This window comes from Vipera berus (assembly GCF_964194415.1).
Source record: "Vipera berus genome assembly, chromosome: Z".
Classification (NCBI taxonomy): Eukaryota; Metazoa; Chordata; class Lepidosauria; order Squamata; family Viperidae; genus Vipera; species Vipera berus.
In genome coordinates, this window is record NC_138205.1 from 21,046,572 (window position 1) to 21,074,180 (window position 27,609).

Sequence of the window (27,609 nt, forward strand, 5' to 3'; positions counted from 1 at the left end):
TTCTGTTTTTAATGGATCTCCTGCGATAGAAAAAGGAGTGGAAACCCAAGTAGGAAAGCACAGGATGTTTAAGAAATGTAATACCATAATATCTAAACTGTCTGTTAGATCCTGGTTTGGAAGCACCTATGATTCTAGGGGGAAAAAAGGGATGGTCTTTAATTAATGCAAATTCCATCAGGGCCTCCTTAAAATCCGTCTCCGCAGCTCCAAGAGAAGCAGATCTCGTTCTTTTCGGATCCCGAGCAGCACACTCTGGTTCTCATGAGCACGCCGGATCAGGTAAGGAATAACCTCTTCCACAGATCCATATGGGATAGATTTGTAGATGGCGTAACCTGCCTGACCTATACTTGGCCAGAGGATAAAAAAACCAATTAGAGAAAGGAGGTGAATATATCTCAGGAATAAAGAGGGAAGTGAGGAAAAAGTCATGAAGAGCATGGAGCAAGACTCACCTAGTGCCAAGGACACCTGGTCACACATACCCAGCAGCTGCCCAAAGCTAACGGGACCAGCAGTTTTGTTGATGCCCATCTCTGACATCCTTAAGTAGATAAAACACACAGGCAACGAAGGGCATGAATTTAATGTAGACTAGAAAGCATAAACTGTAAGCTACAAAGCATAAGTTCAGGCTTTTATAAAGGAGATGGGCATCCTGAAAACTTTCAAGTATTATTATTATTGTTGTTGTTGTTGTTGTTATATCTTGCCAGTTTCATATATAACTGAAGGTGGCAAACATATCTAATACTCTTGTCTCCTATTTTCCCCTCAACAATACCCCTTCCAGGTGGGTTGAGCTAAGAGAGAGTGACTAGCCCAGGGGTAGGCAACCCTGGCTTTTTTATGACTCGTGGACTTCAACTTCCAGAATTCCTGAGCCAGCCTAGCTGGCTCAGGAATTCTGGGAGTTGAAGTCCACGAGTCATAAAAGAGCCAAGGTTGCCTACCCCTGGTATAGACCAAAGGGTAGGCAACCTCGGCTCTTTTATGACTCATGGAAGAGCTGAGGTTGCCTACCCCTGGTATAGACCTATCACAGCACCTGAGTATTTATGACTTGTGGACTTCAACTCCCAGAATTCCTGAGCCAGGCGTGGCTCAGCTTGGAAACCTCTCCCTTTCCCCTCAGCATGGCTGGCTCAGGAATTCTGGGAGTTGAAGTCCACGAGTCATAAAAGAGCCAAGGTTGCCTACCCCTGGACTAGCCCAAAGTCACTCAGTCAGCTTTCATGCCTAAGGCTCGCCTAGAATTCAGTCCCCTGGTTTCTAGGCCACTGCCTTAACTGCTAGACCCAACTAATTCTCATCTTGCTGAATGTCAACCCTCAGTATCTAAGCCTGCAAAGCCAAAAGTGACAGATTCTGAGAATTGTGACTCAACAAAATCTTGAGGGCTCGAGGCTCCCTCCACTACTTTATGCAAATCACTCACCCATAAATATCAGTTTCTTTTGTTTGCCCTTTTGTGCCTAATTTCCCACAGGTTTGAGGAGAGCAAATGACTACTTGCCTTTACATGTGCACTGATGTTTTTAAGCTTCCCCTTATTGTGACCTTTTCCTCTCAGTTGTGTTAAAATGGAAAAAGAGGTCAACCTTTGAGTGAAAATTGTGTTGCTTCTGGTCCACCCCCCCCCACCACCCCATTCAAGGCAGAAGACTTTATACCATCCTGGTCAAATGACTGTCCAGTCTGTTTTTCCAAACTTCCAATGATGGAGCACCCACAACTCTGGGAGGCGGGCTATTCCAATAATTAATTGTTCTCACTGTCAAAAAATGTCTCCCTACTTCCAAGTTAGATCTTCCTTTAATAAGCTTCCGTCCATTGGTTCTGGTACAATAAGCCAGTCCCCTTTTCCCTGTCATAACCCCTCAAGTACTGGCAAACGAATACCTTGTCAGTCTTCAGCTATATGGACCAACTCCCAGAATTCTGAGCAATGTCCCTACTGACTAAACAAGGTTCACAGAATCATGTACCATTTTAGTAGATGTTTTATTACTCAGTTCCTCCTCACTCCTTTCCCGCCTACTATACCTTTGTACAGCATGTGTCACAGAGGCTTCATTGTGTGTGGCCACAATCATCTCAAACCTTTCCTTGACTTGAGATACTTGGTCCAAGCCAAAATCCAGACAACGCTGGTAACTGTTTGCCAAGGTAAACAAAAAAGGAGGGGCATTACTACAGAGGAGATTCCCAACAGAACCCTTACAATTAGCACACAGTCTAATATAACCATAGGGACGTGGTGGCTCAGTGGGTTAGGACGCTGAGCTTGTCGATCAGAAGGTCGGCAGTTTGGCGGGTCGAATCCCAAGTGCCGCATAACAGTGTGAGCCCCTGTTACTCGTCCCAGCTTCTGCCAACCTAGCAGTTCGAAAGCACGTAAAAATGCAAGTAGAAAAATAGGGACCACTACGGTAGGAAGGTAACAGCATTCCGTGCGCCTTTGGTGTCTAGTCATGCTGGCCACATGACCACGGAGACGTCCTTGGACAAGCGCTGGCTCTTCGGCTTTGAAACAGAGATGAGCACCGGCCCCTAGAGTCGGAAACGACTAGCATGCATGTGTGGGGGAACCTTTATCTTTACCTAACATAACCAAGGTTCAAAACAAAAGAACAGTTCTATTGAAAAAGTCCTCACCTTTCGTTGGTAGCTTCCCAGCTGGGCTGTACAGGATCAGGGTACCCTTTTTCCTTTGCCAATTTCCGTTCTTTGTTCAGATAAGCCCCCCGGACCAGCTTTACTCCAAAGCATACACCCAAGCGTTCTGCAATGGCCACATCTTGCTTCAGATGCTCCAAAGTGTCCTGGAGGAAAACAAAACCAGTCAACCAACAAAATAACTACTATGGACTATTTAAAAAGTCCCCTAACATCAGGTAATTGTTCTAATTAGAGTGCATTTTTTGGATTCCCAGGAAATGTGATGAATATAATATGAGGGGGAGGAGATTCCAGGAATAAAGACCCACCTTGAGATATGCTTGATATGTGTTCCAAATCCAAGGCTTTTGGGTGTTCCAAGTAGCCATCATTGCGATAGTCACTAATGTCAAGGCAGGGTTGATATAAGTGTATTCTGCATCTACCAGAACACGGACTCCTTTTTGTACAGCATACTATATGGAGAGAAGAAAGGCCACATGATTTATAAAGAAGAAATGTGACAGATTATTCAGCTTTCAGATACTGGAGTTATTTAGTTCCATCCAATCCCCCAGAAACCTATTGAGATTTAAGAATAAATCCAACATTGAAAACAGTTGTTTGTAAGGCATTTTCTCCCAACTATAGAGATGTGGAACATTATGTTGCATATGGATATTTTCAAGCAGCAGCCAAAAGAATCAAATATATGGCATAACAGTGTTAGAAATTCTTTTCATATCTAAAGCAACACAGAGCAAACAAAGAGTACAGTCACCATGTGCCTTACTGCTCAACTGTATGACTATAACAGGAAACAGGAAACTCTACTCAGAACATAAACCATAGATTATAACCATTGATGCGCACTGACTGCTGCCATCTACTGGTTGAATAATTCTATAGTTGCAATACAAAATACATTCTAACATGTATTCCAACAATAAGAATTTATAATTTTTAAATGCACTTAGTTAAAACCTGGGTTATACTTTGGTGGGAGATTTTCACCTTTTTTCTGAAAAAGTTACAAAAAAAAAATCTGTCTCTTTGCTCCCATCTAATAGTAATCTGGTTTTATCCATCCCAAATACAGTATTCTTGATCTTCACCTAGTTTTCTTTTACCTATTTCTGCTTGCTTAGTAAATGCAAAAACATATTTGATTAGCTGAAGGACACTAAATCTGGTAATATCTAAAACAGAGATAGGTAATATTGTGTTCTGAAAATAGTTTCTAGTTGTTTTGGAACTGTTGGTGAGACTGTCGTTGGCACTGTTTGAATTTGTTCTACCAGCAGCAAGATCTGACTGCTGGCCCAGTGATGGATTGTATTGCAAATCAGGGCTGTTTCCAGAGGAGGCAGAGAAAGAGAGGACCTGGAGCTTATGGAGTGAAGGAACTGGATGAGGCTGTCAGCAGGCCCAGAGGAAGAGAGAGAGGCTTTTGTAGGAGTTGGTGGTGGCGGCAGCATGCTCCAGGGGCGAAAAGAAGCAAGGCCTCTTTAAGGAAAAGGTGGAAGAGTCAGGATCAGAAAAAGAAAAGAAGGCGAGGTTGTCAGAATACAAGCGAATTTGAGGGCTAATCCACATGGAGCCCCATTTCCATCTGTCCTGTGTGCCATCGTTCACTCCCTATAGACTAAAATGGACAATGTGAAATTTGAGCGGGCCACGAACAAGAAGTATATATCGGAGGTGGTGACCCTTTGAGAGCTGTATGCAACGAAATTTCATTTTGATGTATGCCGATTGGTGTACATTCAAAGTGACAATAAAGTTATCATTATCATTTTGGATTACAATTTGCAGAATGAAGTTGGCCATTCTGGCTAGACTGGATGGTAGTTCAGCTCTGAAAGGCATTCAAGTTGAAGAACAGTTGTTGAGAGTCTCCTGCATGAAGAACTGAAGAATGCATCATAATACTGTTTGAAAAATACTTGGATTCCCTTCTTATGCTTACTTTGTGGCATCATTTGCATCTAATCACACAACAAACATGCCTGGGCAACATCTTTTGTCTGTCATGCCTTGCCCACCCCCCCACCCCCCATAACATTGCCTTCACCTTGTCTTCAGCCCTTGCGTCAGAGAGGTTTAATTCATAACTTCTGATTTTAAAGTCATATTTCCCCCCCTTTAGCTTAGCTACCCACAATAGTTTTAAGGTGTGTAATAAGTGATGTGGTTCCCAATTATTTTTTGTTGGCCACTTCATGCTAGTGTAAGCACATCTCCTCTCTTCAAATTACTGGCATTTTTCCCTGTTGCCATTCTTTTTCTTCTTCTCCATGTTGAAAGAGGTGGCCACCTCTGCTTCTTTTCCTATATGTAATAAAGCCAACCATCTGTGAAACCTTGCTATCTCACCAGGTTTAATCCATCTCATCCTGATTTCTGGATGGTTTCCCACCAGCTGGTGACATTCAGAAAGCAAGAGGGCAACACCAACTGCTTTGCTTCACACAACTTACACCCATGTCATCAGCATATGTGGCAGCAACCCAAAGAAAAGGCGATAGGTGCAGGATAAAGATCAGCAAAGGGGGGACAGCAAATGTTATGCTGGAGAGTTCTTTGCTGACTCAAGAATGGGCAAGAACTCAATAGTGGGAAAAGAGCCCATGTCAGCCATACTGTTCAAGACAGAAGCTTCTCTAATTTCTCATTGCAACTGCAATCCATTGTGATCCATTGTGTGTCGTGTATGTGTTTCACTTTGAGAGCAGGCAACTAAATTTCATTTTTGATGTGTGCTGTTGTGCCCACAGTAAAAAAAATGACAATAAAGGTTATCATCTATCTATCTATCATCTATCTATCATCTATCTATCTATCTATCTATCTATCTATCTATCTATCTATCTATCTATCTATCTATCTATTATCTATCTATCTATCTATCTATCTATCTATCTATCTATCTATCTATCTATCTATCTATCTATCTATCTATCTATCTATCTTCTTCTGTTTATTAAAAATATTATCATTTTTCTTTGTTTTGCTTCTGAATATGGGTTTTTATATGATCTTCAGATGGATGCCACCCTACAATTTAAGGAATTTATGGACATTACCCCAAGACATTCTGTTTACTGAGGTAGACAATTGCAATAGTGGCAAATATCTGTAGCTCAGGTGTAGGATGAGGGGGAAGGTTCGTTCTCCGAGCTTGTGGGTTGGTTTCTGAACATTTTGTTCAGCAGAGTTTAGGGGATGTTGCTGTCAATGTCCTTCTGTTTTACAAGGGCTTCAGCTGTAGGTGTGTCGAGTGAGGGTCTTGTGATGGGGAGGTTACATCAGGTCAGAGTCATTGGGAGGTGAATTGCTGATGCTGGGGGGCTTGTATGGGTTAGTTGTGTGGGGGGGTCAGTGCTGTCTCTGCTAGTCTGTGCAGTTGATCTGGATTCTGAGGGGTTCATAGGCCGGCTATAGGTCATTGTGTGTGTTGATGGAATTGCTTGTGGAGTGCCAGGCTTCGATGGACTCACGAGCGTGGCAGGAAGTAGACAATCTCACAATCACCTTTCTCCATCAGTGAAATTAGGATAAATGAATGAAAAGCTGACTGTTTTTTACCTTCTGCACACAAGAGAGAAGGGCAAGGGGCTTCAAAAAATTAAGTGCAACATTCATATTGAAAGGGCAGGACTCTGAGCATGGGGTTGTGGTTGCCAACTTCAGTTTTTAAATGCCACCATGGCCGCTCATTCCACCTCACAGTACAGTCGGGATTCATCTTGACTGCTAATGTCTGGCAAGGAACATATGTTATCACGGATATTTGCTGTAAGGTTAAGCCTCTGCCCAAAGGATAACACTGCCCAGCCTAATTATTAGGCCTCAGTATTCCATCTGTTGTTGGCAACACAGGTTATATCTTTGCAATTCAAACTTTAATACTGTTGTTAGAACCATTAACTTTTTCATTTCATGGCCTGCCCTAAACCATCATGTGTAAAACTTTAGTTGGTTTGGTACCTGTGCTACCGAATTCAGGCGCCTCAATGATTTTTGGAAATGCTGGTTTTCTTCCTGGGTGAAGCAGCTGAAGGACACTTCCTGGTGGCAATGGAAGAGAACAGGCAACATATACGTTTAAAAAAACAACAACGCATTGTCCATAGATTGAGTGAAAAGGGTAGAATCAAAGCAAACTGGGAAACAGATGAGAAAAGGTGAAAGGGGATCTGCTCACATGTCCCGACATGGCAGCCATGACTCTTTCGATGCTGAGGTCTGATATTCCCTGCTTGTTTTGTAAACACAGGGTGATTGTTTTCTGTGAAGAGAGAAAATAAATGAATCCCCAATAAAATCAGAGAATGCCTGTCTTCATTCTCATCCTATACTGCAGAATTAGGAATGAGAATGCTGGCTGTTCTGTTTTTTTTTTTAAGTCAAGGTAGTCCTTGACTTAGGATCACGATTCAGCCCAAAGCTTCTGTTGCTAAATGAGACATTTGTTAAGTGAGTTTGGCTCCATTTTACGACCTTTCTTGCCAGTTATTAAGTGAATCGCTGCTGTTGTTCAGTTAGTAGCATGGTTGTGAAGTGAATCTGACTTCCTCACTGACTTTGCTTGTCAGGTCACCAAAAGTGATCACGTGATCCTGGGACACTGCAATTGTCATAAGTATGAGCCAGTGGCCAAGGATCCACATTATGAAAACCTGATCAAAGGGATGCTGCAAAGGTAGCAAATGTGAGAAACACATGTAAGTGACTTTTTTCAGTGTTGTTGTAACTCTGAACAGTTACAACCGTTCATTAAATGATCATTAAACCTACCAATAAATGTGTATTATAGCTTTGCATATTTTATTTGCAGGTTTATTGACCTTCCCTGTAAGCTGAAATCCAGCACACTTACAGCCTCTCCTTGTTTAGGAGCTGCAATTTATTCCAGCAAAATGGTCAGTAAGCAAAATGCTCAGCAAGGGAACCGTGAGACTAAGACCATGCTACAAAGATCACTGGTTGTTGGTGTCTCATTTACATAAAAGTTCTCTCTTGCAGCAGCTCCAGTGTGACTCTCTGGCATGTGTTGTTGTTAGGCACAGATATTTGGGCATAAGTGATTGGAAAATTATTTTTTTACGATTGTTTATTAGCATTTAATACCACTGTATTTGTGAAGGGTCATTGTCTCAGGTAGTTGCTACATGACGACTGTGTTGGATTAGAGGTAAACCTTGTTTAACAACTGCCTATTTACCAACCATTCAAGCTTAAAATGGCACTGAAAATCACTTTTTATGAAAACTGCAGCCATCTCCACAGACACATGACTGATATTTAGGGGCTTCAACAGTCAACTTTCAACAAGCAAGGTCAATGGAGAAGCCAGCAGTAAAATTGCAAATCACGGTCATGTGATGTTTCACTTAACAACTCACGTTGATTCACTTAATAAACAAATGGGAAATGATATTGTTTAATCCATCACGGTCACATAGTGTTTGGCTTCATAACCGTATCACACAGTGACAGAGTTGCCAGTCTCAATAAGTGAGACTATAGGGCTACTTTTCCTGAAGTACTGAATTTAGTTTGAATTTAATAAAAAAAGAAAAGAAAAGAACCCATCATGAACTTTCAGAGATTACATTTTTCACTTGCAGTGCAAAGCAGCATAGTTTGGCACAGTGCTTTTTTGGTAAAAGAAAAAGGTGCCGGAACTCACACATGTCATACAACCCGCCTTGCCTACCCTACAAGGTTCCATCCAAAAAAGGTGCCGGAACTCCGTTCTGAGCGTTCTATGACAAAAAAAGCCCTGGTTTGGCAACTTTCTGCTTCCTGTATAAGAAAGATCTTATTTTACTCAAAGCCCTCCATTCTAGACAGCTTTTTTCATTGGCCAAAATAAGCACGCTGTATCACGTAGTAATTTTGCAACTTTATTGTATAGAGCAGGGGTAGGCAACCTCGGCTCTTTTATGACTCATGGACTTCAACTCCCAGAATTCCTGAGCCAGCATGGAAGTCCATGAGTCATAAAAGAGCCGAGGTTGCCTACCCCTGGTATAGAGCCTGCCCATAAAAGTCATGAGTTGTGACGGTTGTAAATTGGGTCACTCATGAGACTGACCCAATTTTACGTCCTTTTTTCGGGTGGTCACTAAGAGAGCACCCGTGTTTTGCTGGTTTCTGGCCAAACCATTGTAAAAGATAAGTCACGTGACTGTAGAACATTGACAATGACAGTGAATGCAGGCAGCTTGCCAAATGTAGTCATGTGACTGTTGAGGGGGCAGCTGTTGGAACTTTGAATCTGGGTAGTAAGTGCCCACAGGGAAGCCCATCACTAAATGACTGGTCATAAGTCGAGGACTACCCATAATTATATTTTTTCAGTTTATATTTTGTTTTTCCCTTAGTTATGAGAAGGAACAGAGATAACGACTCTATTCCCACAATATAGTCTTCTCAACTCTGGCAATTTTAAGACACGTGGACTTCAATTCTGGGAATTGAAGTCCACGTGTCTTAAACTTGTCAAGGTTGAGAAACACCGCCATAATATACTTAACCCATTCAGCCCTTAATCCTTTCTGGTGGTACGCTAACTGAGTCAAAGATCTCATTTTGGGGGAATACACTGTCTCCATCCACTTTTTGGGAAGAAGTACTTAATATCCCATGGGCCCTTCCATCAAAAGAGCAGGGTCTCGGCTTCATAGCAATGGCACACAGCAGACATGGCTAAATTGGCCACCTCAGCCAATCTGTGTTTGGGAGTCGTGTTCTATGCTGCCAGGCCTTAGCAACGAGTGCCGCAATGGGGAATTTTGTATTAACAGCTTATCTTTCATTTTAAGTTGTTTTCCGGAGGTGGGGGGAAGGGGGAGGAGGTGGGAGGGGATGGAGAACTTGGTAAAGCCAACTGCCTGGGTTGGATGTTTGCAGAGCAAAACTAATTGTGTTAATATGGTCTTCGAAACATAAACTAACTCCGTGCTCCCCACAGCTCCTGCTTGATGCATCCTACAGTACTCACGCAGAGTTCAGCTGCCATCAGGGCCGTCACCTTCAGTTGCATCATGGGATTGGGGGCACCCCCCACTGACAGATCCAGGCAAGTAATCATGGACTGGGCATTCTTGTCATACCACCCTTCCCTGGTGAGGAGAGAGCAGAAGGATGGCACTGGAACCCTTTTAGATCTGGGTTTCAGTACTTCTGTTGGATGCTCACCAGGTCTTATCTATCTAATGCCACCCTTTTCTCTGGATTCATTTCCATATGTATATGCTATTCTAGTGTGTTGCATCTGTTTATCATGCTTGGAGCAGTGTTTCTTAAGTGTGGCAACTTTAAGATAGGTGGATTTCCAACTCTCAGAATTCCTATGCTGGCTGAGGAATTCTGGGAATTGAAGTCCACCCATCGCCATCTTGGGTATGTTTATTTGTTTGTTTGTTTGTTGATGTACTTGCAAGTCAATCTTGACTTCTGATGACTGCCTGAAGAAGTTCCTGCAGTTTTGGGTTTTTTTGCAAGATTTCAGAAATGGTTTGCCATTGCCTTCTTTTTTTTGTAGTTTAGGCCTGGTCCAAGGTCCCCCAGCTGGCATTGTAGCTAAAGTGGCACTAGAACTCACGGTCTCCCAGTTTCAAGTCTGATGCCTTAAACATTACACCAAACTAACTCTCCTTGGAGATGTGCTGATGTGGGAATTCTGAAGAAGCCTTAAGACCTTGAGAGGGAAGCAGATTAGGAAAGCTTGCATATAACGATAGTGGTGATTTACATTAATTAATTATCAGACTGTGAATAATACTTAACCAGGAAAATTCAACAGAGTTTCCAAAATCTCCCAGCAAAACTCAGAGTTGCTGGAGGAAAGTAAGGATATTCCTGCACAAAAGACAGGGTTTATTTGGCTGGTCATTTGGGAAACTGATCTTTGGACCAACTGGACTTTCTATTCACTCAACTGAGAAAAATCTAATCAGTTTCATTTTTTCCTCCAGTTTTGAGTAACAGGGTTCCATGTATTACATCAAAGCTTACTGTAGTTAAAAGTGTGAGAAATTACCCTTAACACCTGATAACCACTTCCTGAAACAGAAAGCCAAGGTTGTAGATACTCTGTATGGTCTTAATAACATACTGGAAACACCGGAAGAGGATGTATGAATCATGTTTCTCTTAAGCTGCAAACTTGTGTGACTCTTTTCACCTTTTGAGGAGATGTGTGAGCTTTCCCTGTCACCGTAACACCCCCCCTCATTGATTTACAAGCCACAAACTGCCAGCTAGCTAATTTCTTGTACCATAAAGCAACCTTCCCCCACTCCATTGTCCCCCAGATGGATTGGAAAACATCTACCATCATCTCCCAGCTAGCAAATACATAAAGTTTGAAGAATGGTGTAATATAGGAAATGAGATTCACTCTTATTTATTACTAGAATAGTTATAATACACATACATATTTGGGGGGGGGGGATAGAGGCAAGACTAATGGATTCACAAGCACAACTTTTTTAAGAACTTGAATCAAAACGGTAGAGCCTTATAGCCTACAAAAATTCAGAGCTGCCGTGTGTACATCTCCCACGATTAAAACAGAATCCCAAAGATTCTAAAATAAATCCACAATTAGGATCACATAAAATGTTCTCCCAGTCCCATGAATTTATTCTCTTTCTGCAAATGTGTATTCTTCTAGGTACACTCTCTCTGCTCTCCAGGTTTTTCCCAGATTATCTCTACTGTTAGGTAGGGTAAGATGACTTTCTCAAGAGACATAGCTTTACCATTTCAGTTATTTATTTATCTCCCAAGCAACTATATAAAGCTCAGATGCAGTGAAAAGCACATCCATAATAAGGTTGAAATAAGATTCAGGGGTCATCTGGTCAAGTATTGGCACACGTCAGACCACTATCTTCTTTTTTCCCCCATCTGTGCAAAAACTCCTCTCCTGCTAGATTACCTGCATTACCCTTCTTTCATCTATACTCACCCTTCTTTTTCCTCTCCTACATCTTCCTCTATGGGGACAGCAAGGAGAGGCCGGACTCCCAAATGTTGGAGTCGTTGTAGTGTTTCTTTGATCTCTTTCTGGGTTTCACCAGCCACAAACTGCCCATACAAAGTAAGACGAAGAGCAGAGCTCCAGAGACGACGTCCCAGTATGCGTCGAGTGACAGAAAGGAGCTTGGAAGACAAAGAGAAATATAAGATATGTGGGCAATTTCCAGATGGGAAGCTGTATTTGCTTGGAAAGAGAACCTTGAGTAAGACTACCAAATCCCGATAACCATTAGATGGAAACAAGGAGCATTTTCTACATTCCTTTTCCTCCATCTAGTGATTATCTGGATTTTTGAGGCTCAATGTGGCAGTCCATCTTGAGATACCTAAAAACATAACAGATGAACTATAGATTACATGCTAGCAAATTAATGACTACAGATAATTTTTTCCAATACGAATATAATTTGTGCATCTGGACAATGGACTTTCGTCCACCAAAACATCCCCCAATTGCCATTTGTGGGTCTTTACACCAATTATTAACTTGCAATCTATGCAAGAAGATGTCATAACTATCTTTAATCATTTGTGCAAGTATCCCAAATAATCTGTGACTTATTTTAGACAAATTACTCAGTTCATAATTTATTCTAAAAACTCTTTATCACTTCCCCAATCAATAAAGCACTCAGCTTAAGTCATTGGGGAAAATTCGAGGGTCATAGTTACATGGAAAGATAATGGGATTTCCAAAACTTAATAAACCAAGATTAAACTGATCTCCTGATAAAGTCATTGAAATTAATCTCTGGTACATCCTTCCAACCACACGTCATAGAAACCCAAGATTGCAAATGTTGATTGAGACAAAAGGGATGGTACGTTAGATCAGGAGTCAAAATCTTACCTTTGGTGCTTTCTGCACCAGCCATGGAGAAGAACAGAGAAAGAAGACAAGCAGCCCACGAGTGAGTTCCCATTTGGTCTTGAGGCGGAAAACCTTCCCATCATCCAGGTTCAGTGAATTATAAGAAGATTGGGGTTTCTTTGAAGCGGTTTCGGGGGCTGGCTTGGAAGATGAGGATTTGTGGGTTGTCACCTGGGCCCCCCAAAGGGTTACTGCCCTCCGGTGCAAGAAACAAGCCCCACGATGCAGCATGCCACCAGCTCAGTCTGAAGGTCACAGTGCCACCTTTGAGAACGTAGCATCTGGCATTTATCCCATTGTGTATGGGAGCAAGCTGAAAAGATGGGGAGGGTGGAGGAAAGAGTGCAAACACAGGCCAGTAAGGTGCAGTTTCAGCACATTGTTGGGGGTAAGTGGGAAGCAATTCACTAGGGCAGAAAACCCGCCATGGAGAAGTCATTCATTAACATCAAGATTCCTGGCATTTCAACCTTATTGGCTTATTCTGTTCTTTTCTGCAACTTGGTAGTTTCCAGATTTCAGTTTTTTATCATTCCTAGCGATATTAGTTGAGAAATTATGGAAGGTGAAGACCAAAATATCTGAAGGCCACAGATTAGGGAAGGTGGCTTCATCCCATGAGATTCTACTTTCTTTAGAGCAGAAATAGGCACTGATGTTCCTCCAGATAGAGCCAAGCTATATTCCAGAGCATTTCTCATCGTTGGCCAACTTACCAGGACTTCCAAGAATAAAAAAAAAAACACCATTTCATAGGAGTTGATTCTCAAGTATTTATTATCAGTAGATTCAATTTCCTCTCCTCACAATGATTTGGAAATTTATGCCTTCATCCCACGGAGGTCATTTGTGACACCTACACATTTGGAGTTCGCTATTGTACCTTTCCCCCCATTAATTTAATAATAGATGCTTCCAAACTGGTGGCTTTGCAAATATGGCAGACGAGAACCGGTGTCAGCATCCCTTAACAATCTGGGGAGAATGCTCTGTTGATAAGTATTTTTTTGTAATGGAATATCAGCAATTTGTCTCATTTTACAAATTATCTACGCAAACCAAAAGCGAAGCTGTCAAGTGCGCACAACCATTTGAAATTTAAAACATTTTGAACCCGAGATAGCTTTTTTTGAGTTTGAAGCAGCTTGTTTCGACTTTGCCAGAAATATGCTCTCCTGACCCTTTTAGAATTGTCCAGGCCCTGTTTCAAGCTCAGAACACTTCTAGTAAGATCAAAACATCAGTGTTGTTTTGCACTCAGAAGACACAAAGTCAAAATGTTTTACTGATTAATATTCAACAAAACTGGTGGGCATCAGGTTGAAAAAGGCTAGCTGCAAGCAGAGAGATGGCGTCTCCCAAACAGGGTTTCCCAACCTTTGTGCAATTTTTAAGATGGACTTTTGACTCCTGGAATTCATTCCTAGAGTCTGATCATCTCCAAATTCTTTTATTTTTGATTTTTGTACATGATAAGAGAACATGATAAGCAAGATTATTGTACACTCAAAGATGGAAAGATTTGGCATTCTCCACAATGGAGGTTGCTGAAGGTGATAGAACTTGCTGAGATGGCTGTATTGACTTCTTTGATTAAAACAAAACAAAACAATATCTGTGTTTATTGGTAAATTGAAACCTCTTCTAGCCTTTTGTATGAAACAGGGAAAAAAATAAATGTATGACTTATGTTGTAACTACAGAGTAAGAGACAAATTTATCATTGCACTTTAAACTATTGTAAAGTTTGGAAGCTACTTCTTTGTATCTTCTCCCCTTCTTGAACTTTTAGCTTTCTCTTTGATTTCTTTTTTTCTTACTGCATCTTACTTTGTATTAGCTTACATCTTTTAAATTCTTTAATAAAATTATACAAAAAGCCTTCATTCTGTGGCTACTTGGAAAAAAATAATGGAAGGCCTTGTTTTATTTTGAGAAACCAAACACAAGAGAACCTTGAAAATGGAGCTAAATTAGAGGGAAGAACGTGATGTTCCTCTATGGCTACGTGCTGTGTCTGCCAAGATCTCTTGGATCAGATAAGGAAGTGGCCACTCAGTGGGCAAAAGGACCAAATGTCCCCCATGGCAATGAAATTCAAAAATCAGTTGAGTTCTGACTTAATGAGAACTTGAGTTTATAGTTGAATTTTTTTCTAAATCTGTTCTCCAAGTATGTTGGAGCTGCAGTTCATAGTACTATTAGTCTTAATATCCATGTTGGTTAAGGTTCCAGCTGTTCACAGTCCCACTGTGCAGCTGAATGCCTTAACTACCTCCCAAGGTAGTTAAAACTAAAATGGCACACACACACACCATCAAGAGATAAAGCAGCACCCCATTGTCAGGATGCTCTTTTGGTGGTATCCCATCAAGAAAACGTACTGTCTCAAGTATCTCACTCTACAGATATTCTAGAATTCTTTTACTACCTGTTGAAAACGCTAACCGAATCTTTGGCTTTTAATAATATGATTTTTAACACATTTGCCATTTTAGCTTTCATTATCCTTTTCTTTCGGTTTTGAAGGCTTTAAAATGCTTTTTAAACAGCTCTGGCTGACTTGCCAATGTAACATTGTATGGACACGATGCTTATTGGGAATTGTATTTTTGCGTTTTACTGAATTCTAAGTTTAATAACTACTGGAGAACTTGCTTCAAGAGCAGTATAAAAATGATACAAGTAAGCTGAAAGATAAACCCTCAATTTCCCCTAGGCTGTAAGCAGAGGCTTTGACAAGGCCTTAGTGTTTGCATGGCTGGTTATGTTGTGGCAAAGGCAACGGAGACAGCAGGCAAGATAATGGCCATTTGGAGTGGATGATAAAAATACAAAGCCTATGTCACTTTTTTTAGGTACTGTACAAGCATATGGATGCAATAAATAAACTAGTGGTACTTAATAAGTAATAGGGATGAAGTCTAATATTGTAACAAATGGGACTTTGACTGGAGAGATTTCAGTTTAAATCTCCATGTGAACCAGGGAAATTATTGGATGACTTTTTCTACCAACAGATGGCTGTCCCACTCACAAGACTGTTGTCTGTTGCTAAATCAGCCACTCGCCAACCATCCTCCAAATAACATTAAGGCTGTGAATTTCAAGGGACTTGCTGGGGATGACTCTACATGATGAGTAAAACAGTAACCATTTCTCACAGATTTTAGAGCCGACTTGATGAAACGTACAGGGCAGTAAGATTGTTATTGGGGGGGAAAAAACAACCCCCCTGCAAATTACAATATGGTTTGCCTCCCTGCCATTCTAGAAAAAAAAGAAAGCTAGCAAAACTATTTTAAAGCCAAATGGTCATGCCTCACACAGATGGTTTATTTGCTTCCAGATACATTCAACACAAGAGCTGCATAGAGTAATGCTCCAGCAAGGGCTACTTAAAAGAGTTGTTTCTTCAGATCTTGATTTTTGAGAATACCACTTCGCTGGAGAGAAATTCCTTGTTTTTGCAGTTCTGATCCTCTTAAGTTTGAAAGGGAAAAGAACGTCAGTCCTAAGATTTCTCAAGATCCCACGCTATAGTCAATTCTTTTATTCTAGAGCCAAACAGTAACTCTTGAAGGTTGGGAATGCAGTGGAGCCTGATGAGTCGTGTCATTCTCTTTAATTAATTTACTTGGCCTATTCCAGGGGTAGGCAACCTCGGCTCTTTTATGACTCCTGGACTTCAACTCCCAGAATTCCTGAGCCAGCCACGCTGAGGGGAAAGGGAGAGGTTTCCAAGCTGAGCCATGCTGTCTCAGGAATTCTGGGAGTTGAAGTCCACGAATCATAAAAGAGCCAAGGTTGCCTACCCGTGTGCTAGAGGGACCTTTGCTATGCTATGCTACTCCTGGCCTAGGCCGCTTTATGACTTGTGGACTTCAACTCCCAGAATTCCTGAGCCAGCCATGCTGAGGGAAAAGGGAGAGGTTTCCAAGCTGAGCCATGCTGGCTCAGGAATTCTGGGAGTTGAAGTCCATGAGTCATAAAAGAGCCAAGGTTGCCTACCCCTGGGCTAGGGCAAAATATGCATTCACCAGATAAATAATAGCAGTAGCACTTCGACTTATATACCTATTATATGGCCTATTCCCAAGGACACTACACAGACTTTCTTTTCGCTAAGTTCTTTTTATTGGACGTGTTTGAATTATGGTAACTGGTAATCTCTCTCCCTCCGAATGAATTGAATTAAAGCGGCCCTGGGTTTAGTAGTTGCTCTGACGTTCTTGCTGCCGATATCCTCCCCGCCGCAGGTAGCCCCCTTCATTCTTACGGTAGCCATCCTTTTGGTCTGCAAGATAAGACAAGAGCCGATCAGGAGGTTAAAGGTGCCGGCAAAGGAGGAGACAGCAAACAAAAACAGAAAGAAGAGAGCAGATGTGGTCAATGAACTGTACTTTCCCTTGGCTGGAGGGATAATAAAAACAAGATGAACTTGAATCCTATAATGAAAAGAATGGAGGCTTCGTGCCCTGATACTAGGAAAACACTAGGAAAAAATAAGATACTCAGTAAACTTTCAAAATATTTTCAAGGTTTTGTTCCACAGCTGCTGGAACATTTTCCCCCCTTGGTAAAGGGGAGTACAGACGTGAGTGTGTTTGTGTGCTGTGGAGAGAAAAAGTTAAGTGCCAGTGACACCTGGGCTTTAACTTACCCCGAAAGTAGCCCCCATAAGTGCCCTGCTTCTGATCAAAGACCCTCTCGTTGTTTTCCACAAGGCTGCCCAACTTCTCAGCCAGCTGCAATGCCAGGTTTTGTTGGGCGGTGGGCTCTGTTCGATGCATCACAACTGTCTGGGTCGGCTGATCTAAGGAGGCCTAGGAAAGTTTGAAAGGCACAGAAGAGCTTGTACACACTGACAATCCTTCAAAAGAGAGAGATTCCCTCCTATGTGGCACGTGACCTCCTAGCTCTACCAGGATAAAATTTCTACACAGCATGGAACTGAATCTGACTCGAATGCTGTTAGTCCTCCTACCCACTACAAAATTCTGAATCGGTCTCTTCGGATCATGATTATCTTCGTTGTTTGAAGGGGTATTTGCCAACACAGGTCACCCTGGTACTTACAACTGCGAGCAGTCCTCGACTTACAACAGTTCGCTTAGTGACCACTGGAAGTTGCCAGGGCCCTGAAAAGAGTGACTTATGACCATATCCCCATACTTATGACCCCTGAGGTCACGCGATTTGCATTCGGATGCTTGACAACCGTCTCACACTGATGATGGTTGCAGTGTCCCGGGGTCACGCGATCCCGTTTCGCAACTTTTCTGACAAGGCAAGTCAACGGGGGAACCAGGTTCACTTCACAACCACATTCCTAATTGAACAACCGCAGCGATCCGCTTCACAAATGTGGCAAGAAAAGTTGTAACGTGGGCCAAAACTCATGCAACAAATCGCTCAATTTACCGACATAACATTTTGGGCTCAACTGCGGTCGCGTGTTGAGGACTGCCTGTACTCTGTTAGCCAGCAAAAGTACAATGGCAGTGAAACAAGTCACTTAGAATTGGCCCTCGCGCTTACAGTCAACGCAGCATTTCTGTGGTCGCGTGATCAAAACCTGGGCGCTTGGCGGGGATGTACAATGGTTGTAGCATCCTGGGATCACACGATCGCCACCTGCCACCTTCCCAGCGGGCTTCCGACAAACAAAATCAATGGAGAAGTCAGATTTTTTTTTAATGACTGTGTGATTCACTCAAGACCTGTAGCAATTCACTAAACAACTGTGGCAAAAAAAAAAGTCTTAAAATCAGGCGCAACTCAACCTCCTGCGTTGCAATGGAAATTTTAAGTTTTAATTGTGGCTGTAAGTCAAGGAAAACTAATACCGTGGTGGCGAACCTATGGCATGCGTGCCACAGGTGGCACGCAGAGCCCTCTCTGTGGGCACACGTGCACCGTCACCCCATTCCTAGGCCTTCAGCTGGGTTTTATAAAACCTTTTCGCTTTAGGCCTCCGCTGCCGTGTGCAAAAAAAAAAAGTTTCAATCAGTCAATCAATTTCAACTTCTCGCAGGAAAAAAAAAGATCTCGCAAAGTTGGAATTGATTGAACTTTTTAGTCCCACCCAGTCTGCCGTTACCACTGCAGCCACGCCCACCCAGTGTGCCACGCCCACCCAATGGGCCACGTCCACCCGACACCCGATACATAAGTGGGGTTTTGGGTTGCAGTTTGGGCACTCGGTCTCTAAAAGGTTCGCCATCACTGCTCTAATATAATTATTATTAGAGATGAGGTGGATGATATTATTCCAGAGAATACCTGTATCTGTGGCCTGCGAGTAGAGATTCTTATGTGTGATTTAGCTCTTACATGTTCTTGCCTTCGTGAAGCTGCCGCAGGAGCTGCCCGTGGGCGGCCCTCTCTCCTGCTGTCCTTTTAAGCAGTTTCGCTGCAGGAGCAACATTTCTCCTGCCCCTTCCCGGTGATGCCGTTACTTTCTCTAGCCGCCCCAGGCCTTGCCTTAATTGCAAAAGTTCTCACCATCAACTCTTCATTGATGATCATCTTGCTAATGATGCTGTGCACGGTGGGCAGGTCCAGCTCAAACATATCCGACAGGATCTCCATGCTAGGAAGAGAAAGGGACCAGAGAAAGCAGAGAATTGCGAGGGTCGGCCCGTAATCCCAGTTAGCATCTTGCCAAGAAAAAGGTTTTACTGAGGAAACGGTGGCTTCAGGAGGGTTTGCAACTAGGGACCAGAGGAAAAGCGCGCTAACCACCCAGAGTAGTAGGTAAGTCTACCCAGTCGGATAACTCAAAAGGAAAATTCTGAGGCCCATTATCCACCGTCAACATTCAACTCTTTTATCTATAAAATGTGTGCCGTCCCGTATTCAGGGCAAAACACTGCTCTGCAGAAATACCACCGTTGCCAAGGTGGGCCTCCCCCTACGCAACTACAAGCCCATCGCGGTACCTGATTGAGTCATAGACACTGCTGTAGGTGAAGAGATAGGTTCGTAGAGACTCCTCTTGGATCTTCCTGTTGGGAGAAAAGGGAAGAGAGAAAACAAAGAGAAATGAGAATGAGGGGTAAGAGGCTCTCTCAAATTATCTAAATTTCTTTTTTTAAAAAAATAATAATAATAATAATAATAATTTTTATTCACCTGTAACATAAAATACGAAAATACAAAAGCAAACAATAAAGAACAAAGGTAAGGGAAAGGGGAAAAGAGAAATGTGGAAAGAGAGGGGGGGGACGAAGAAAAAAAAAGGCGTTGACTTCTGACTCCCTCTGTGGCAGTGAAATAAGGCATTAGCATCGAACCACAACTTTTTACATGTCTGTAGTAGTGTGAACTAGCCATTTCTGTATCAACAAATCAATCTAATCAGTAAAGCCCAAAATCATAGTATCATTTTTTTTCTACCTCAAGCACAAAGTCCAGAAGCGGTTTCCAAGTAGAAACGTTCTTTTCTTTTTATCAAAACAGCCAATTTACCCATCTCTGCTAATTCCATCCACTACATTATCTAAATTTCTGTCCCCACGTTTTTACTCTTCAAAATTACGGATACATTTCAGGTCTCCAATTGTCCACCGTGTCTTTTGCTGGTACAGTTCCAGCAATATGTTGGAGCAAAACTGGAAATGGTTGTATTTTCCCTAGAGAGTTGGCAGATCCAAAATCAAGAATAATCCATGGTAATGTCAACGCTGAAAACATTAGATGTTTTTTGCTCTGACAATATAAGGCGGCAGCCTTTTTCTTTAAACTGTTTGCTCTGAATATAATGAAGTTGGGGGGAGGATAATGCTAACCCAGATGTTTAAATAAGATAAGGAATGGTGTGCTAGATAACAGAAGTGAAGCTTGGTTTTGGGGCTAATTGGAGAATGTGATTTATGACGTGTAATTAAGGGAGGGAATTGTGTATGATAGGATGTGTTCAGGGGAGGAGAATTCAGATTTTGGCATCCATCCATGAGTGTCGATGCTTCGTTCTCATTATTATAGACTTTTTAGGAAAACAATGCCTGAATGTTCTTTGATCTGTCTCATAAATCGGAACCATGACAGGTAATTCTTCCAAGCTGGGTTACTGTTTCACACCTCTAGAGAAATTCTTGCCAGATGGAGGACTCCATTATCTGCATCTACAATACACTCCACGAACTGTTAGGGAGGGACTGGGTACACCTTCTCTCTCACACATATAACATCCAGACTGAGTTGCCTCTTACCCCTCTGGAATACAGCCCCTCCTGGGAATTCCCCATCCTCACTACATCCCATCACATCCATGGCTCACTTCCCTCACAATATGATTCCCTTGCAACTGACCGGACAAGCATGCTGCGCACTTTGTCAGCCTCGGGAAACAGATCCCAGACTTTTCCGTTCATTTTCTCATTGACAATGAAACGGTGACATGTCTTCCAGTCACCCATCTTCATAGCCTTGGACGCTGCTACGACATGTTCTCTCATCGATTCAGGGGGGCCTGAAGCAAGAAAAAAAGAGAGAGGCGGGGAAAGATAAAAGGATGTTCCTCTAATCCATTAGAGAGGATTTTAATTATCCAAATGAATAAGCCACAATCCCTTAGGGGAAAAAAAGTACTTTTGCTATTCCAGAAAATTACAGATTTCATATATTATAAAAGAGGAGCAAAACCATGTATTTAACTGTAAGGAATAAGCAGACTGTCTCTCTGTTACAAAAGCAGATGGGTTCCCCAAATTTTAGTTGATTTAAGAGATTAAATAATCTGTCAGAGGAAAAAAGCTATTTAAAAAAGAGATCACGCAGGCTTAATTCCCTTCCGGTATTAAATGGTAACTTTCACACATTATATTATAGAAGAATATAGTTTTGTTTTGTTACGTATTCACATACCGTGTGTGAACACAACTATTTAGTTGGTAAGCTGTGTTTTATGGGCTAGCATTCTATCTCAACTCAGCCACCCTGGTTAATCATAGTATAGGTAGTTCTTGACTTGCAATCACTTAGTAGACTTCACTATGTTGAGGACTATCCGTAAACTGCAATTAGTGAGAGCCCGTATCTCTTACTCATACTTGCTGGGGAACACAAACAGAATGACAATGTTGCCTTCATGTCCTCCTTGTTGGGTTTCTACTTGCTTCTAGCTGGCAGAACCAAACTCTCTTTACTCTTCTGAAACCTTAGATACAGATAATGGCCAGAACTGGATCTTCAAGGGCTCAACTGTGCACCTTTTGGACTGCTTACCAAGAAGAGGCTGGCGCTCGCCCACTCGCAGCTGATGGTGGAACTGCTTGCTGATCATTCGCCGGCGGGCATCAAACTCATGAGCAGCCATGTAAGGGATCTCAAGCAGCATGGCAGAGACCAGGTAGACACACTCCAGGAGTTCCAGGTTGATATGCATGTGGAAAGGAACCTGCCGACGTTTCTCAATCTTCTCTTGCTCCTGGTTGCGCTCTTGCATGCTACGCATCAGGAGACCCTGACCCAGCAACTCCTTTGCTCTTCCACTTGACTGAATGTCCAGCAAAGCATTATGGGCATCTTTGATCAAGCCCTGGCGGAAGGCACAGATCCCCAGCTGAACCATTGTCCGGTTATACAGGATCTGGGGGGGGGGGGGGGGAGAAATCAAAAGGGTTTGAAAAAGCAAAACTACCAGCACCTCTTTTCCTATTAACTGATCTCAGATCCCATGTTTACGGTGTTTCCCCAAAAGTAAGGCCTAACCCGAAAATAAGCCCGCTTGATTTTTGGGGGTGGGCCTAATAAAAGCCCTACCCTACTCCACAAATAAGCCCTAGTTTTGGGGCCAGCCACACACCTAAAAATCAAGCTAGGGTGGGAGTGGGGGTGTGGAACTGCCCCACACTCACTAACCTTGCAGGCAGGCCTCTCCTTGCTGGCCCACTTCTTCTGCAGTGTGTTCTGCAGCCAGGCCTGCATTTCTCAGCCACAGGCCTTTCCAGAAGGCCACTGCAGCCGAGAACCGAGCTATGGATTAAATCCATAGCTCGGTACTCAGCTGCAGTGGCTTTCCGGGAAGGCTTGACCGCAAAATGCAGGCCGGGATGCAGCTGCAGAATGAAGCTGCTCCTTCGGCTGCAGAAGAACTGGACCGGCTGGGCGGGGCTGTCGATGCCGGAGGTGAGTGTAAAAGACACCCCTCTGAAAATAAGACCTAGTGCCTCTTTTGGAGGCAATAATAATAATATGATGATGATGACCTTCGATCCTTCCGCCGTGACCTGAAGACATGGTTGTTCCAACAAGCGGGCCTGGACTGATCATGGTTTTTAAATATGGTTTTTATCGGCTTAAATTGTCCTTTATTTCTTTATTTATTGTTTCTTTTTTAATCTTTGTATTCTATGTTTTTTAATTTTTTATTGTTGTGAGCTGCCCTGAGTCCTTAGGGAGAAGGGTGGCATATAAATTTAAATTTAAATAATAATAATAATAATAATAATAATAATAATAATAATAATAATAATAATAATAATAATAATAATAATAATAATAATAATAATAATAAGCTGGCCTGGACTGAGGGATTGGATTTTAGAGTTATATTTTAAAAATTTTAAATTTTAGAATGTATTTATTACTTACGGCTATTGATTTAATCTTATTTTAATTTTTATATCTTGTGTGTTGTTAGTGTTTTTTGCCCTGTACACCGCCCCGAGTCCTTGGAGAGGGGCGGTATATAAATCTAATAAAATAAATAAATAAATAAATAAATGATGATGATGATGATGACCCGGTCTTAAGTTTCGGGGAAACACGGTAGTAGCTGGCTCAAATAACTGATTCACATTGCAGCCCTTTCCTAACACAGATTGTCAAGCAGAATTTTAAGCGTCCATCCCGACTAGGCTGTTTTGTTGATCTAAGACGGGCATCCTCCATTTTGTTTAGAGGAAGCTGTGGCTGGAGGTGTAGTTTGTCTCCAAGCAGACCAAAGAGAACAGGGCAGCAGAAAGTCTGCTGTCCATCCAAACTCTGCACCACCCCCACCATCACCAAAAAGGCAAGTTCAATGTTGGTTCTCAACAGTTACCGAACTGCTCGCTCCTCTCTTACTTGCACAGGAGGGTCGGCATGCTGGATATTATCTTGGAGGTGGCTCATGAGCATCAGGTCACGGGCCTGGTACCAGCGATCATGCAAGGCATGGTGATAAATATGGCAGAGAATGGCACAGGTGCGGATCCGGTCTGTCCGATCCTTGGCGTAGATGAATTTGCAAAGGCGCTCCATCAGCACTGCTGAATCTTCCCCCTCGTTTTCTGCTTGGTCTTGTTCGGACTGAAACAAGCAGAGAATGTAAATTAGCACCCAGTATCAATAAATCACATTACTCCTAAGGCAAAGTATTCAACTTGCACTCTCCAAGCTGCACACAGCCTTTTAAAGCACTCTGAAGGTTTCAGCCAAACTGTGATTTTTCATGTTGTTTTGCAAACAGAATAGTTGTTTTTCGTAAGCAAAGATTAAAGTACATGAAAGGGAAAAGAGGGGATGGGAATAACGGGACAGAAAAAAAATACGTCAAACAAATATAAAAGTGATCTTAAATTCTTTTCAGTACAAAGGTAAATTATGCAATGCAACATCGCTCTAGTTTAAATGAATATTCAGTAAACTATTTTAACATAAGTAAAGGTTCCCCCGCACATGCGTGCTAGTCGTTTCCGACTCTAGGGGCCGGTGCTCATCTCCGTTTCAAAGCCAAAGAGCCAGCGCTTGTCCGAGGACATCCCCGTGGTCATGTGGCCGGCATGACTAGATGCCAAAGGCGCACGGAACGCTGTTACCTTCCCACCGGAGTGGTCCCTATTTTTCTACTTGCATTTTTACATGCTTTCGAACTGCTAGGTTGGCAGAAGCTGGGACGAGTAACAGGCGCTCACTCTGCTACGTGGCACTCGGGATTCGACCCGCCAAACTACTGACCATCTGATCGACAAGCTCAGCGTCCTAACCCACTGAGCCACCGTGTCCTATCTTAACATACCAATATCCATACAATTTTAACCTAACACATAGTAAATTGTCAAATATGAATAAGCTTATATTAAACTCTCTAACCTTAACCCTAAGTACAATATTTCTCTGGCCAGATCAGATTGAATTTTCAAATTCCAAAGCCAAAAGTTGGCTTTTCTCCTTATCTTGCAAGAAACCTAACAATAGCCTCCAAGTCACAAGAAATCCAAAGTCTAATTTTTAATATAACAAGAGGGAAAAAAAACACATGTATCTTTAACAGTGTGGTCCTTGCCCAAAAGATACTGCACAGCTCTGCCCTAAGATACCAAACTTTCTCTAATCTTTGCTATCCTCCTGGGCGGGGTTCTTCAAACTTGGCCCTTTTATGATTTGTGGACTTTGCGTGCCTGGCTGAGGAATTCTGGGAGTTGAAGTCCACAAGTCATAAAAGGGCCAAGTTTGAAGACCACTGCTCTTGGGTTTGTCTGAAGCTGTACTGATATTATCTAGCCTGGTAATGAAATATCTGCAGGAAAACAACCAAACTCAGAAAATAGCACTAACTCAATAGTTCAATCCCAAGCTTACATATAAGTTCTACTATACGCTACCTTCATCTGCCAGTAAATACAAAAATGCTGTTTACAACAAATTATTTCTGTTACTGTTTAACCTTCTGGATTCTCAACCATTAGTTGTCCGATTGGAGGACTGGTCTCAAATGCTGGAAGTCGTTTTGTGAAAGAATCTTAAATTCTCTACAAAGCTATCTCTTGACAGGTGGCACCCCCTGATCAACCTTGTTTGGGCTCAGAAATTAAGCAGCACTAGATCAGGTCATCACTTGGATGGGGGATCCCTTTGAATTCCAGGGCTGCCAGTCAGCTTGGGAAGTAACAAATGCATCCTGGAAGTCATGGTTGTGTCTATGACAGTGTTTTTCACTGTCTGGGAGTTTAAGCTGTGCCGACTTCGAAACTCTCAGAATTCTCTAGCTAGCATGCTTAAAATTGCCAGGGTTGAAAAATACTGGTCTATGCGGGCAAGGAATTTTAAATAAAATGTAATGCTTGAACAATGGGAGAATATGTGGACTAAATTATAATTTAAAAGTACATTTCTATAAGATGATGTATCGCTGATATTTAACACCAGACACGCTGTCAAGAATGTACAAAGGTATTTCAAATGAGTGTTGGAAATGCAAATGTAAAGAAGAGACTTTTTATCATTTATGGTGGACATGTGACAAAGCGAAGAAATACTGGGAGTAGGATTCACAGCCTAATACAGAATATTCTCAAAGTGAATATGCAGATACAATCAAGAAACTTTTCTTTTAGGTTTAATGGAAAAAAGGTTTGGAAAAAAATATTGGAATTTTGATGTTATGTGTGTTATGCACAAAAATGGAAGGACACTTTTGATTCCCACAATGGCTGCAAAAATTGATGGGAGTTAGCAGAGATGGCTAAACTGATTGCTTTGATTAAAGAAAAATAAATAAATTGCTTTTGTTTCCACTTGGAAACCGCTTCTGGACTTTGTGCTTGAGGTGGGAAAAAAATGAAAATTTGATTTTGGGCTTTACCAATTAGATAGGTATGTTGTTATAGAAATGGCTAGCTTATACTATTATGTAAAAGTAAAAAGTTGGGATTTGACGTCATCATCTTATTCTATTGCACCAAAGGGAGTTGGAGGTCAACGCCTTTTTTTTCTTTTCTACACTTTTCTCTTTCCTTTTCCCGCCCCTCTTTCCTAGTATCTGCTTTTGTATTGTATATTATAAATTATTATTATAAATATATTATAAACCACTGATGGCGAACCTTTTAGAGACCGAGTGCCCAAACTGCAACCCAAAACCCCACTTATGTGTCATCGGCCCATTGGCTAGATGTGGCCCATTGGGTGGGCGTGGCCAATTGGGTGGGTGTGGTCCATTGGGTGGGCATGGCTGCGGTGGTAACGGCAGACTGGGTGGGACTAAAAAGTTCAATCAATCAATTCCAACTTTGCGAGATCTTTTTTTTTTCCTGCGAGAAGTTGAAATCGATTGACTGACTGAACCTTTTTTTTTTTTGCCCACAGCGGCGGAGGCCTAAAGCGAAAAGGTTTTATAAGCTCAAGGCCCAGGACTGGGGCGACGGCGCGTGTGCCCATAGAGAGGGCTCTGCGTGCCACCTGTAGCACGCGTGCCATAGGTTCACCACCACGGTTATAAACTAATAAAAAAAGAAAGAAAAATAGTGGTCTATGAAGTTTACTAGAAAACTGATTCAAAGACGTATAAAGCTGCATGCTTTGTAGGGTGTAGCTTCCCAAGTACAAGCCCCCAGCATCTCTTAATCAGAAGGAGGTGATGGTAACGGAGCACTGACCTAGAACGAAGATCCTTTGCAAACCAACTGCTTATATCAGACATGTCAAACACAAGGCCCGGGGGCCAGATCCGGCCCGTGAAGTGGTTTCATGTGGCCCGTGAAGCCATCCTGTAAACAGTGAGGGAACGGCCCCCACTGCCTTGGCCCTGGCCCAGAGACCCTCCTTCCGCCAGAGACCCTCAGATCTCTCCCACTCCTGCCCAGGCCCCCATAGGCACCCTTGATGCGAACGATGTAGAGCTGGCCATGCCCACCCAGTAGGCCATATGCACTCTAGCCACGCCCACCCAGTAGGCCACACCCACCCAGGCCATATCCACCCGGCCCCCTGAGGGCAACCGCAATGCTGATCTGGCCCTCAATGAAATTGAGTTTGACACTGCTGGCTTATATCCTTGCCTACTGGAGGGTCCACCTTACCTTGCTATCTCCTGCTGGGCCTTGCTGGCGCTGGTGAGCCTTGTAGTCAAACTTGTAATAGGTGTGGAGGATGCAGCGCAGGTAAACCCGGCAGACTTCGTCTGTAGTTCCCTTTTCCTGCAGATACGTCTGGACCCGTTCTATGATCTTGCAGACTCGGGCCTCATCCTTCAGGTGATCGACATATTCTAGCAGAAGTATACCACACAGGCTTAGCTTGGCCTTTTA

The 27,609-nt window shown here is 42.5% G+C and overlaps 2 protein-coding genes across 2 annotated transcripts in view; both read right to left on the bottom strand.

Annotated features, from left to right (window-relative positions):
* Positions 1–16,747, bottom strand: PRODH2 (proline dehydrogenase 2). The gene is made up of 11 exons (XM_081343800.1): positions 16,670–16,747; positions 12,572–12,905; positions 11,651–11,844; positions 9,677–9,797; positions 6,872–6,955; positions 6,655–6,735; positions 2,994–3,140; positions 2,662–2,828; positions 2,050–2,160; positions 459–547; positions 1–347 (listed from the first exon to the last, which is right to left on the bottom strand). Exons 2-11 carry the CDS (start codon positions 12,821–12,823, stop codon positions 178–180), a joined length of 1,416 nt encoding a protein of 471 aa, XP_081199926.1. The 5' UTR covers positions 12,824–12,905; positions 16,670–16,747; the 3' UTR covers positions 1–177.
* The window catches only part of LOC308677428 (eukaryotic translation initiation factor 3 subunit C-like), a 26,413-nt gene continuing 14,721 nt past the window's right edge, over positions 15,918–27,609 (bottom strand). Inside the window, exons 14-21 of the mRNA XM_081343799.1 lie at positions 27,382–27,569; positions 23,666–23,890; positions 21,824–22,187; positions 20,909–21,068; positions 19,537–19,602; positions 19,100–19,187; positions 17,256–17,418; positions 15,918–16,889 (exon numbers count right to left, since the gene is read on the bottom strand). Coding sequence (XP_081199925.1) covers positions 16,804–16,889; positions 17,256–17,418; positions 19,100–19,187; positions 19,537–19,602; positions 20,909–21,068; positions 21,824–22,187; positions 23,666–23,890; positions 27,382–27,569 — 1,340 coding nt within the window. The 3' untranslated portion in view covers positions 15,918–16,803. The remainder of the gene's footprint in view (positions 16,890–17,255; positions 17,419–19,099; positions 19,188–19,536; positions 19,603–20,908; positions 21,069–21,823; positions 22,188–23,665; positions 23,891–27,381; positions 27,570–27,609) is intronic.

Coding starts and splice junctions, on each gene's coding strand:
- PRODH2 (XM_081343800.1), bottom strand. CDS start 12,823: ATGCTGCATCGTGGGGCTTGTTTCTTGCACCGGAGGGCAGTAACCCTT. Junction 6,956..9,676: donor TGATGGCAGCTGAACTCTGC/GTGAGTACTGTA, acceptor CTCTCTTCACAG/AAAACAATCACCCTGTGTTT. Junction 348..458: donor CCAGGTGTCCTTGGCACTAG/GTGAGTCTTGCT, acceptor GGCCAAGTATAG/GTCAGGCAGGTTACGCCATC.